This window comes from Anolis carolinensis, chromosome 4 (assembly GCF_035594765.1).
Source record: "Anolis carolinensis isolate JA03-04 chromosome 4, rAnoCar3.1.pri, whole genome shotgun sequence".
NCBI classification, from domain to species: domain Eukaryota; kingdom Metazoa; phylum Chordata; class Lepidosauria; order Squamata; family Dactyloidae; genus Anolis; species Anolis carolinensis.
In genome coordinates this window covers 124,741,046-124,754,083 of record NC_085844.1, presented here as the reverse complement: position 1 = coordinate 124,754,083, position 13,038 = coordinate 124,741,046, and the positions used below count along the sequence as shown (strand labels likewise).

Here is a 13,038-nt window from a genome sequence, read left to right as displayed (position 1 = left end):
TTTCTGTTTGTTGTGGGAACATTCAGACACACAAAAGTATTAGGTTTACCTCCCATTTCTACAAATCAAAGTCCATGTTTTGTATGTAGGCATTTTATGTTTAAAGTTTACCATGATTGTATATTAATTTGCGTTGGTTTCTGGTAAGCCAGGTTTTCTGATGAAGTGCTGATTTGTGAAATAGTAGATTGACAGGCCTTTGAAGTGGTGTTCTTTGCCATAAATTATCTTATTTATATATTTACCTACTAATATATAAATTAACTTCAAGTACAAGTTGAAGGCAGATTTTTGGGCCAAAATTATGGATTTTGATATGACCTGTGGATAAATTGAGGGTCACTACACAGAGAATGAAAAGTACCAAAGCTGCTTCCGGTGTCAAGCTGTCCCTGGCCCTCGCTACCATTTCTCCATCCAGGCTTTCAAAAAGATCAGAGATTGCACCACTGAGAGTACAGGGTGTCACTTGTCCTTTTATGTTATCTCAAAATGGACTAAGCTGTTATCGTTCTCACTTCTAAGGGTGGATCAGCATTAATCCACTAAACTTGGCTTGGTCAGGCATGATGTATTTCAAATTTGCCTCAGGATGGGCCAGACAGACACTCCTTCAGCCACTGTGGCAGCTGACCATCCAGCAGCAACGAACATGGTTCAGTGCCACGGGACATCCACACTTACCATTCCCTTCTGCTCTCTGTATCACTGTAGTCTCCGAACATGACACAGTCTTTACCTGTCGACTGTCTCCTGCAGTGAGAAGGAAGTTGGAGAGGAAAAATCACCCTCTCCTCTCTCCCTTCCCCGATCACCCAAGGTGAGGTTATTACAGGTGATGACTGACAGGTAAAATAAAAGAGTAGTCTGAATTTGGACTATCCCTTGGCCTTCACAGAGCTGATCCAGAGCAATCCGACCTAAGTGGTCAGTAAAAGGAATGTTTTCTTTTTTAAAAAGAGTTAAGATATGGTACATTGACCTGTGGATAAGTTGACCTAGAATCATAGAATCATGGAGTTGGAAGAGACCTCACGGGCCATCCAGTCCAACCCCCTGCCAAGAAACAGGAAGATGACATTCAAAGCATCCCCGACAGATGGCCATCCAGCCTCTGCTTAAAAGCCTCCAAAGAAGGAGCCTCTACCACACTCCAGGGCAGAGAGTTCCAGTGCCAAACAGCTCTCACAGTGAAGAATTTCTTCCTAATGCTCAGGTGGAATCTCCTTCCCTGTGGTTTGAAGCCATTGTTCCATGTTCTAGCCTTCAGGGCAGCAGAAAACAAGCTTTTTCCTTCCTCCCTATGACTTCCCCTCACATATTTATACATGTCTATCATGTCTCCTCTCAGCCTTCTCTTCTGCAGGCTAAACATGTCCAGCTCTTTAAGCCGCTCCTCAGTTTTTTTGTGTTGATTTTTTACTAAAATTTCTAGAATTATACAGGGTATATAGGGTATTTGATTTATATTTTACTTTCTTCCAAAATGAAACTCAAAGCAGCTTTACAATATTAGTTAAAACAAAATGGCAAAAATAATATTTAGTAATGTGTTACCAGTGGAAAATGTTCATATAATTTTTATAGCATGATACACGATAATTTTGTGTAGTACTATATACAATTAAATATAAAAAATAATAAAGAACAATAATATGTAGTACAAACATTTAGAAAGCATTAAACAAACAGTCAATCCTGTTAAAACATAACTTGCAAAACATTAATTTATAAGTATTTTTTAAAATAGCCCATATTACATATTAAAAGCAGGATACCTGCCGCATATTTCTTTCCTAGAAGCAGTTAAACCTGAAGTTCAGTTTGAAAGAGGAATATCTTTGTCTGCAGATTAAAGGACAGCTACGGCAGTGTGACCAACCAAGCCTTGGGGAGGGGAGGGGGTCTATAGAAGAATACAAAAGACTCTCCCATGTCCTTCTCAGCAAGCAAGCCTGGGAAAGTGGCAGGATGGAGAGAAGGGCCTTTTCAAACATCATGTTTCGGATAGGCTCATATGGGGAAAAAATAAAGAAAAATACCCATACAGGTTTAGAAGCCCCTACCCCTACCCCTCAGGGTGCCTTCACCTCTCCCTCAGGAAACCTTCTCAGGGTGCCTTCGATTGTATTTTTCTTGACAATTTTCCTGTTCCAAGAGCAGGGAGAATGCTTTGAGTCTTGGACTAGCACACTGGTTTTCAAATCCGTTCTCTGCCATGGAAATCCAGTGGATGATTTCATCAAGTCATACTGTCATCTTCAGCGGAAGATAATGGCAACCCCCTTTGGACAAGTCTTGTCAAGAAAACCATAGGATAGGTTTCCATGGAGTAGCCATAAGTCAAAAACAACTTCAAGACACATAACAAAGAGAAAGCTTGTCCTTCAGAGAAATATTTTCACAGTTACTGCTTCATAAGACAAAAATTAAAATGGGCATGAATATCTTTTGTCTGAATGCTTTTACATATACGTACATTTTTTAAAAAGTTTTCTTTTCTGTTCTAGTCACAGATGAAGATACGGTGAAGAGGTACTTTGCCAAGTTTGAAGAGAAATTCTTTCAAACATGTGAGAAGGAACTTGCCAAAATCAACACATTTTATTCTGGTAAGGCACATCTTTAGTTTATGGAGATGCAAGGAGCTTAATCTTTTTCTAGATTGTGTCGCTGTTTGGTACTGGAAAAAATAGATTTACAATACACTGTCAATGTATTTTAGATGTTTGCTTTTAACAATGACTGAGACATCAGCTTCCTTTGCTTCTGTTTCTGGAGTTTAAAGATTTCATTTTAAGGTCTTCCTACTCTTGCTCTGTAAATTAAACAGTGTTTCATTTAACTTTTTACAATACTTCTTGGAGCTCTTAGGGTTTAAAATATTTCTAAGATACTGTTAAGGCAGAGGCCTTCTGCAATTGTGCAGCAGCACCTGAATTCTTCTGTAGAGCCTAGACATTCCAACAGGCTTTAAAGGTGATATTGTCCTGAGTGCTTAAATAGCAACTAAGTTTTCGTGGGATGTAGGACTCACTGTAATCTGACATTAAAATTAAATTATAAATTCATGAAGTAAAACCCCAAAGGGCTTAAGATTGCCATAGCTTCAGAAGAATGTGCATTAGGGAAAGCTTTTCAGTAATACAGTTTAAGATTTCAAACTTCATTCAAGGCTCTGAAATAGCTAGTCATGTACACCTCATAGATCTATTTCTCATTTTAAGTTTTGGCTGGAACACAAGCTATCTTAACTATGTATGATTTTGTCAACTAACCCTTTAGGCATTTTAGGCAGGTAAAAGAATTCATTATGGTTACTGTGGAAGTTTTTCATTTAGAAGTTACCTTCTTTATCCTTTTGCCTTTCATGAAGCTGGAATATAATAAATTAAGTTTAATGTAGTGTAAAAGTGAAATATTCTGATGTTGCTGCTATGCTAACAGGGAAGAAGTAAGTACCTGAGCCCAAAGAGCAAGTGCATACATTATGTCTGAAAAGGAGCTGTGTTCTCAGCTTGGGACTAAATTTTATGTTGAAAATAGAATGATAATATGTGTATTGAGCCTATGCAGAAATTTTTCTTTTGGCCCACTCAAGCAACAATTAACTTTCTATCAGCGTGAACAAGACAACAGAACTTGTGAATCGGTGGATGTTACTTTCAGACAGACTTTAGCCTGTAATCTCTTCCTGCAAATTAAAGCCCTGCATTGACATGTCATTAAGATGCCATGTTTAGAATCGAGTTCCATTAATATATTTAGAGGAAGGATTTACCACTCTTCCTTGCAGACACCTTAAGCACACCTTGGCTGCTGGTTTCTGTTGACACCTGACCTTTCATTTAAATAGACAGTATGAGTTTGCATAGTCAGCCTTACAGATTTACAGTTCATTTGCCAGGTCAGAAACTAACAGGGAGTGTCTGGGAATGTGATTGACAGTAACAAATTTTGGCAAGCACCCTAGAAGGAATTGCTTTTCCTGTCTGCTAATCAGAGAGATTCCCTTCTGGTATTACAATCAGCAAGCAGCACGGTCGGTAGTAAACAACAAACATTACGTTTTTTTTTAATTTCATGGCATTGTTTTGAATGACAGAGTTTGAAACATTAAGTCCAAGAACAGCTGAGTTGATGAACTAGACTTCAAGCAGAAACTTTTGTTATAGTTGAACTCAGACCTCTTGGTCTTAAAGTTTTTTTTTAAGTTGTTATCCTGATAGCATGACTCAAGCATCCATTTTTTTCAGCACCTCTCAGGAGGTGCAAACAGGGTGAGGGAGGAGGGAAAGATGCATGCCTTTCCCACCTCCTCTCTCTGCCAGTGCGCACCTTCCAAAGCTTTGCTTGTTTATAATGGTATTTTAATTATATTTAATTAATAATAAATTATTAAGGGGTGCTTTGCTAGTGCTTTTGGTGCACAAAGGCAGAACGAGGTAGGACTAAATGGCCCAAGGGGTCTCTTCCAACCCTATTTATTATTTTTATTATGGTTATGATTATTGTTATGATTGAGCCTCATGGCTCTGTTACTGACAGACGTGGGCGTAAGACTCCTCGAGAGTCAGATACTCTCGAGGAGCGAGAGAGAAAAAGACTGCGAGACATATTTGCAGCACCATCTGACGAGGAGTCTTTCGAAGGGTTTACGGAGAGAATGGAGGAGGGGCTGGTTAGCTCAGAGGAGGATGAGATGGATTGGACTCGGGTAAGGGAGGAAGTGGGTGCCACTGGCCATGATGGGACAGAAGATGAATGGGGACCTTCAGGATTAGACCCATGGTTTAGCTGGAGGGATGGGACGGGATCCGCAGCTGGAGATGCTGTTGGGCGTAGTCAGAGGTGTTCCAGCTCTGACGAGGAAAGTGATGAGGAAACGCCCGGGTTAAGGAGGACAGCTGACAGTGATGAAGATTTGTAACTGGCATAAAATGGGGCTTGAGAGCAATTGCAAATTGCGTTGGGCAAGGTAATCTGGGCAAACGCTTGGGATCCGTGTGTGTGTGGGACGCTTCCCTGAAGACTTGTGTGCTTTCCTGTGCTGTGACGTAAGTTGATTGGAATCCAGGGTCAGACGGCGGGAGGGATTGTGTGGGCATTTGTTTGTGCAAACCTGTGCTTACTCTTATTAGCTTGACCTTCCGTCGTCTTCTTGACGGACGCCATCTCCTGCTTTGAGAACTCGGACTGAACTGACCACGGCTTGTCTTCCCCCCTTCTTGGACTTGGAAAAACTACAAACGTCTGCTTCTGGCTTTGATCTACGGAACGGAACTGGTCTACTCAACTGCTACAATCCTTGGCTGATTTACTCGTGTTGGAGATCCTGTCTGCTGTGTGTGTGGGGGAGCGACGCAAGTTACTCTAAGCACAGTGTTGGCAGCAGAGAGGAATCTGCTGCCAATTAGTTGCATTCTTTGTATCTTTTGTTCCTTGGCTTTCGTTTCGTTTATACCCAGGCTGAAGCAAGCAGTTTGTTTTTACCCGGATTAAACTCCGGTTTAATCCGGTTTATCTTTTGAACATTTACTTTTGCCCCTTTTTGCTCCTAAAGGCAAAAACTGCCTGGCCCTTGTGTTTTACGGGCATTTTTGAGTTCTGTAATCTAATAAACTCTGTTACTTTGAATCTTGTGGCGTTCTGTCCTTGACAGATTGCCCAACGCCCATAAAAAGTTTATTGCAGCAATAAACCCGTCAGGAAGACGATGGATGAGTTAAGGGCCAAAGTAGACCAATTGCAAACGGCTTTTACCGTTATCCAAACAGCTCAGGCTGTGAAAGGACATGTTTTGACTCCTGAACGCTTTGACGGAACCAGGTGCAAGTTGCCAACCTTTTTGGCACAAGTGGAGCTTTATTTTTCTCAGCTCAGTGCTCATGCTTTTCCTACAGACACTAGCAAGGTGGCCTTTATTTTGAGTTTGTTGACCGGTCCCGCAGGACAATGGGCCACTAATTTAATTTTGGGAAATGACCCAGTCAAGGACAATTTGAATAATTTCAAAAAGTTGTTAACTGATACTTTTGGGGATCCTCTCCGCACGGAGAACGCTGGGTGGGCTCTGTATCGGTTGAAACAGGGAAAGGGGACTGTTTTGGATTACTTAAATAAGTTTAACCTGTATCGCCACCAGCTGGATTGGGGGGAAAATGCATTCATGCTTTTATTTACTGCCGGGTTAAGTGATATGCTCCAGGATGAATTGGCACGCTTGGAGCCGGCTGAAAGCTGGGACGCCTTAGTAGCTAAGGTGCTGCGTTTAGACGCAAGGTTCGAGGCTCGTAAACACTCAAAAGCAATGTGTGCGCCACCCATGCATGTAACCAGGGCACCTGTGGTGATGGGGGAAGAGCCCATGGAGCTTGGGGTCTTTAAAAAGCTGTCTACAGAGGAAAAGAGCCGTAGGAGGCAGCTGGGCTTGTGTTTGTACTGTGGGAATGCTGGGCATTTTGCCAAAAATTGTAATGTGAAACCTTCCCAGCTTTCGGGAAAAGGCCAGCCCTAGTGCGACGTGAGTCCAACGCACTAGGGCTCCTCAAGCAGTCAACTGAGGGGAGGAAGCATGTTTTCGTACCCATTACATTATCTGTTGGGGGAAGGGAACTTGTTTCTACTTTGGCACTGCTGGACTCAGGGGCTACGGTCTCCTATGTAGATATTGAGTTTGCTAAGAAGCATGGCATTCCTAGAGTGCGCAAGGCATGCGACGTGTGGGTGGAAGGAGCAGATGGGAGACTGCTGGAGACTGGGGTGGTTAACCATGAAACCTCAGCAGTAACGTGGGAGGTGCAGGGAGTAACGGGAACGTTTGTGTGGGATATTACGAGCTTGCCTAGATATGATGTGATCCTGGGGATGGATTGGCTAGCTGTAGTAAACCCACAAGTAGATTGGGCAACACGTAAAGTGATCTTAAAGAGGCAGGATTGTTGCACTCTAAATGTTACTCATTCTGATATGGAGGGAGTGCCTGCTGAGTATGGGGAGTTCTCTGATGTATTTTGTAAAAGAGAAGCGGACAAATTACCACCGCACAGGCCATATGATTGCGCCATCAAGTTGGCAGAAGGTGCGAAACTGCCAGCAGGGAGGCTGTATGCCTTGACTGTACCGGAAAGGCAAGCTTTGCGGGAGTTTCTAGATGAAAATTTAGCCAAGGGGTTTATTCGCCCATCTAGTTCTCCAACTGCGGCACCGGTATTCTTTGTAGCCAAAAAGACTGGGGAACTTAGGTTGGTCTGCGATTATCGGATCCTAAACAAATACACCATTCGGGATAGGTACCCGCTGCCTTTAATCTCGGAACTGTTATCAAGGGTGCAAGGGGCTAAGGTCTTTACCAAGCTTGACCTACGGGGGGCCTATAACTTAATCCGTATACGGGAAGGGGATGAATGGAAGACGGCATTTAACACGTGTTTCGGATGCCACGAGTTCCGAGTCATGCCTTTTGGGCTTTGTAATGCTCCTGCGGTATTCCAGAGGTTCATGAACGATGTGTTCAGGGACCTAATTGACCAATTTTTAGTGATTTATTTGGATGATATCTTGATTTTTTCTAAGGACGAGAAAGAACATCGTCAACATGTCAAGCAGGTTCTGCACCGACTGCGGGCTAATGGGCTTTTCGCCAAGGCTTCCAAGTGCGTCTTTCATGTGCCTGAAGTGGAGTTCCTAGGTCATGTAGTGTCAGGTAGGGAACTTAAAATGGACCCACATAAGGTTGACGCCGTCAACTCATGGCAGGAGCTGAAGACTAAGAAGGATGTACAAAGGTTCTTGGGTTTCGCTAATTACTACCGGGAGTTTATTCCGAATTTTGCAAAGCTCACGGTACCTTTGACGCAGCTTCTGCGCAAGAAACAGCCATTTGTGTGGGGGCGGGAAGCTCACGAGGCGTTTCTACAACTAAAGTCTAGTTTTCAATCGGACAACATACTAACCCATCCTGATGTTGACAGACCGTTCGTGGTAGAAGCGGACGCTTCTAGCTACGCGTTGGGGGCTGTATTGTCTCAGAAGGATTCCTCAGGGACCTTGCGTCCCTGTGGATTTTACTCGCGGCAACTAACACCCTTCGAGCAGAACTATACCATATGGGAGAAGGAGTTGTTGGCGATTAAGGTGGCGTTTGAGGTGTGGCGGCACTGGCTTGAAGGGGCACGGCACCAGATCGTGGTCAGATCTGATCACAAGAACTTAGAGCACTTGCAAACAGCAAAGAAGTTAAACCAGCGTCAAATCCGCTGGGCTTTGTTTTTCTCCAGGTTTAACTTCAAGGTGCAGTTCGTGGAGGGGAAGGCAAACTTGCGGGCCGATGCTTTATCCCGCAAGCCGGAATTTAAGACCAATGAGCAGGTAGTATGTCAGACCATCTTGCCTACTGCCTCTCTGTGTGTTGTAGATAATGAGCTTGGGTTACATGACCAGATCCTTGAGGCTCAGAAGGATGATGTGTGGACTCAGGAGCAACTGATGCTGCTCTCTGCAGGTAACCGTACCATACTGCCGCATCTCCAGGATCAAGACGGGGTATTGGTGCGTAGGGGGCAGGTTTACGTACCAGTAGGGACCCTCAGGTTGGAGGTGATTAGAGCCCACCATGACGAACCCATGGCTGGGCACTTTGGCAGGTTCAAGACCGTACAGCTTATCACCAGGAGCTACTGGTGGCCAAAGATGCGGCAAGACATTCTGCGCTTTTGTGACAGCTGCGCCGTTTGTCAGCAGAGTAAGACGCCTGTTGGGCGCCCTAGAGGGTTGTTATCGTCTTTACCTGTTCCGGAGAGGCCATGGCAAATCATTTCCATGGATTTTATTTCAGATTTGCCTAAGTCTGGGGGTTATACTTGTATTTGGATGGTGGTGGATTTATTTAGTAAACTGGCTCATTTTATTCCTTGTTCAACCATTCCGGCGGCCCCTACGTTGGCCTTACTATTTACAAAGCACATCTATCGTTTGCACGGAGCACCCGAGGTGATTATTTCAGATAGGGCTCCGCAATTTGTGTCACGCTTTTGGAAACACTTCCATGAGTGTTTGGGGACTAAGTTAAACGTGTCTTCAGCTTTCCATCCGCAAACGGATGGACAGTCGGAACGGGTTAATGGGCTCTTAGAGCAGTATCTGCGTTGTTTTTGTTTAGATCAACCCACGGCTTGGGTAAAGTGGTTACCGGTGGCGGAATTTGCTTACAACAATGCGGTGCACACGTCTAGTCAGCATACGCCATTTGAGCTAACTTATGGTTTTCACCCACGGGGAGGTGTGGCGCCGTCGACCAATGTGGTCTCTTCGGACCCTGTGTACCGCTCTTCGGAAATGGCTGCATTGCATGATGTTGCCCGTCGCTTACTGTTGGAAGCTAAGGCAACGCAGAAGACTCAGGCTGACCGCCACAGGCAGGCAGGGGAGGAGTTGGAAGAAGGGGATTTGGTGTGGTTATCTTCCAAACATATTAAACAGGCTGGGGGAAAGTTTGCGCCTCGGTATTTGGGTCCCTTTCCTATCGTTAAAAAGATTTCTTCTGTTGCGTTTCGTTTGCGTTTACCGTCTAGTTTAAAGGTCCATCCAGTCTTTCATCGTTCGCTGTTGAAACTTGATACCTCTAGTCGTCGTGGTGCTATAGCGGAGGGTATCACTGCCACTTCTCCGCCATCGGGGGAGGAGGCCTTTGTGAGAGGGGATAGTGTTATGATTGAGCCTCATGGCTCTGTTACTGACAGACGTGGGCGTAAGACTCCTCGAGAGTCAGATACTCTCGAGGAGCGAGAGAGAAAAAGACTGCGAGACATATTTGCAGCACCATCTGACGAGGAGTCTTTCGAAGGGTTTACGGAGAGAATGGAGGAGGGGCTGGTTAGCTCAGAGGAGGATGAGATGGATTGGACTCGGGTAAGGGAGGAAGTGGGTGCCACTGGCCATGATGGGACAGAAGATGAATGGGGACCTTCAGGATTAGACCCATGGTTTAGCTGGAGGGATGGGACGGGATCCACAGCTGGAGATGCTGTTGGGCGTAGTCAGAGGTGTTCCAGCTCTGACGAGGAAAGTGATGAGGAAACGCCCGGGTTAAGGAGGACAGCTGACAGTGATGAAGATTTGTAACTGGCATAAAATGGGGCTTGAGAGCAATTGCAAATTGCGTTGGGCAAGGTAATCTGGGCAAACGCTTGGGATCCGTGTGTGTGTGGGACGCTTCCCTGAAGACTTGTGTGCTTTCCTGTGCTGTGACGTAAGTTGATTGGAATCCAGGGTCAGACGGCGGGAGGGATTGTGTGGGCATTTGTTTGTGCAAACCTGTGCTTACTCTTATTAGCTTGACCTTCCGTCGTCTTCTTGACGGACGCCATCTCCTGCTTTGAGAACTCGGACTGAACTGACCACGGCTTGTCTTCCCCCCTTCTTGGACTTGGAAAAACTACAAACGTCTGCTTCTGGCTTTGATCTACGGAACGGAACTGGTCTACTCAACTGCTACAATCCTTGGCTGATTTACTCGTGTTGGAGATCCTGTCTGCTGTGTGTGTGGGGGAGCGACGCAAGTTACTCTAAGCACAGTGTTGGCAGCAGAGAGGAATCTGCTGCCAATTAGTTGCATTCTTTGTATCTTTTGTTCCTTGGCTTTCGTTTCGTTTATACCCAGGCTGAAGCAAGCAGTTTGTTTTTACCCGGATTAAACTCCGGTTTAATCCGGTTTATCTTTTGAACATTTACTTTTGCCCCTTTTTGCTCCTAAAGGCAAAAACTGCCTGGCCCTTGTGTTTTACGGGCATTTTTGAGTTCTGTAATCTAATAAACTCTGTTACTTTGAATCTTGTGGCGTTCTGTCCTTGACAATTATTTTTATTATTATGATTATTAACATTGAGGATATATTTGTTCCCGTTTTGTTTTTTTACTTCAAAATAAGATATGTGCAGTGTGCATAGGCATTCGTTCATAGTTTTTTTTTTAAACTATAGCCTGGCCCTCCAACGGTCTAAGGGACCGTAAACTGGCCCCCTGTTTAAAAAGTTTGGGGACCCCTGCTCTAAAGGGTTTCCTTTTCTCCAGTGGCTACCTTCTCAACAACCAAAAAAGGAAGTTAGCTGTCAAAACCTCCAGACCATAAAACTGATGGCTTTGAAGATCTTTTAATGATTCCCCTCTATGTCTCCATTAAACACATTGTAGATGCAACACACAAACCATCTATTCAGTATTCTCACTCTTATAAGTGGACTGAGCTTCCTCTAAGAAGGTACATGTATTGGACCTTTTAGTCTCCCTGTTGGACAAGAGCTTTCCAGTCTTTCAACAAATGTTATTTGTCAGCTGTCTTGTCATTTCCAATGCTTTGGCAATTCCTCATGTTTCCAGGATTCTGTGTGTGATGATGGTGGCCATAGTTCTTCGCTGCTTTCAGTTACAGATTTTTATATACTCCATGTGACCCTACATCTTTTTCCTCTCTCAAATTTCCCACTTTCTCAAAATTATTTCACAAATTCCTCCTCTGAATCTTATGACAATTCTCCAGGGACAAAAAGAGTGGGCAGCAGACATCCTGTAGTGCATCATAAGCTATCTGACATTGAGGAGTGGTATTTATTTTGCAATGGGATAGGGACTAGTCCCACATTTGTGCCCTTTGGGAACCATTGTTTCTTTCCTTCTTGGAAACTTGCCAGAGACTAGCAGACAATAGCTTGGGGTCCGGCACTGGCCCATGAACTACTGCTTTAACTAGCCTGACTGTAAGAGACTACATATGTCTTATAAATTCTCATAAAGTACAAAAATGTTCATCTGTTTGTACAACCATATGTGTTTTCATTCAGATCAAGTACACTTCATTTGTATCCTGATGTTTACTATTTTTTAGTACCCTTTTCCTTGTACTATATATACTCCGTTCTGCTAGTATGTGTGCACAGATCAGGATGGAAATATCTTCACAACTCTTTGAATGTATGCATATACAGTATGAACCCATGCTTAGTGTATAGTCCTCGGGAGAGGGCTTTCTATAAGGCCCACTAATATTAAGGATATGTTTGGTGAGGACACAAGGGAGAATCTTCGCAATGGCTGCAACAAGTCTGTAGAATTCCTTGCTATAAGAAATAAAGTTGGCCCCTTTCTTTTCTTCTTTTCTGCCTGGTGAAGAAAATCTTTTAATTTCAGTGTGTTGTATTTTTATCATTTTGAAACTTTCAAATTAATATTTTGATAAGATTTGGGTTTTTTTCCAGTGTTTGTAAGTTGCTATATTTTAGCTATATGTTGTCTTAACTCCTGTTGTGTTTCATGTTGAGATAAAAGCAGAATATAAATAAATAAATAATTGTATAATATGTAAATAATTAATTATCTCTCTTCACATGATACTGATTGAGGTCTAGACAACAAATCATGCCAGCTTTGTGCATGTTTGGGTAATAATAAAGATTTATCATCATCCCCCTCCAGTCGCTTCTTACAGTAATTTTTCCATTTCTGTGGAAGTTCATTCCTGGTAAACAGTTTTTCTCTCACAGACTAACCATGTGCTCCAGAATAAAAAGTAGGAACCAGTTTTCCTTCATAAAACACAGACAGCCATTTGTTAAAACCTAAAAGCAAGGCCTACTTTTCAATTGAGCTTGTTTTGGCAGAGGCTGAGTTTGAATTCAAAGAATAGGTAGAGAATTGTGGCAATTTTCCCAGTATACATCCACTAACAAAGCCTCATCAGGATTTGCGTAATCTGAGCTGAAAAAGGAAATACATTCCATGAAACTCTACTCTCCTAATTTTGGCTGCGGTTCTGGAGACCTTTCAATAGGATGATTTCCTCCAGTCACAGTGAGAGCAAAAACTTTAGTCATTAGTCATTATGACTAATTTTAACATGGTAATGATAAATCTAACAATGGGGTGGCATGCTGTTGTCACTTATTTGCTGATATTGCGTTGTGGATAGAGAATCTGTGAATACAGAGGGCCAACTATACTTTTTTACCTAGTGGTCGGTACTCTTTAGTTTTGACCTAGTTTGAG

The 13,038-nt window shown here is 43.3% G+C and overlaps 1 protein-coding gene across 1 annotated transcript in view; it reads left to right on the top strand.

The window, feature by feature from the left end:
• The window catches only part of xpr1 (xenotropic and polytropic retrovirus receptor 1), a 129,179-nt gene that overhangs the window by 57,825 nt on the left and 58,316 nt on the right, over positions 1 to 13,038 (top strand). Inside the window, exon 3 of the mRNA XM_003219859.4 lies at positions 2,511 to 2,612. Coding sequence (XP_003219907.1) covers positions 2,511 to 2,612 — 102 coding nt within the window. The remainder of the gene's footprint in view (positions 1 to 2,510; positions 2,613 to 13,038) is intronic.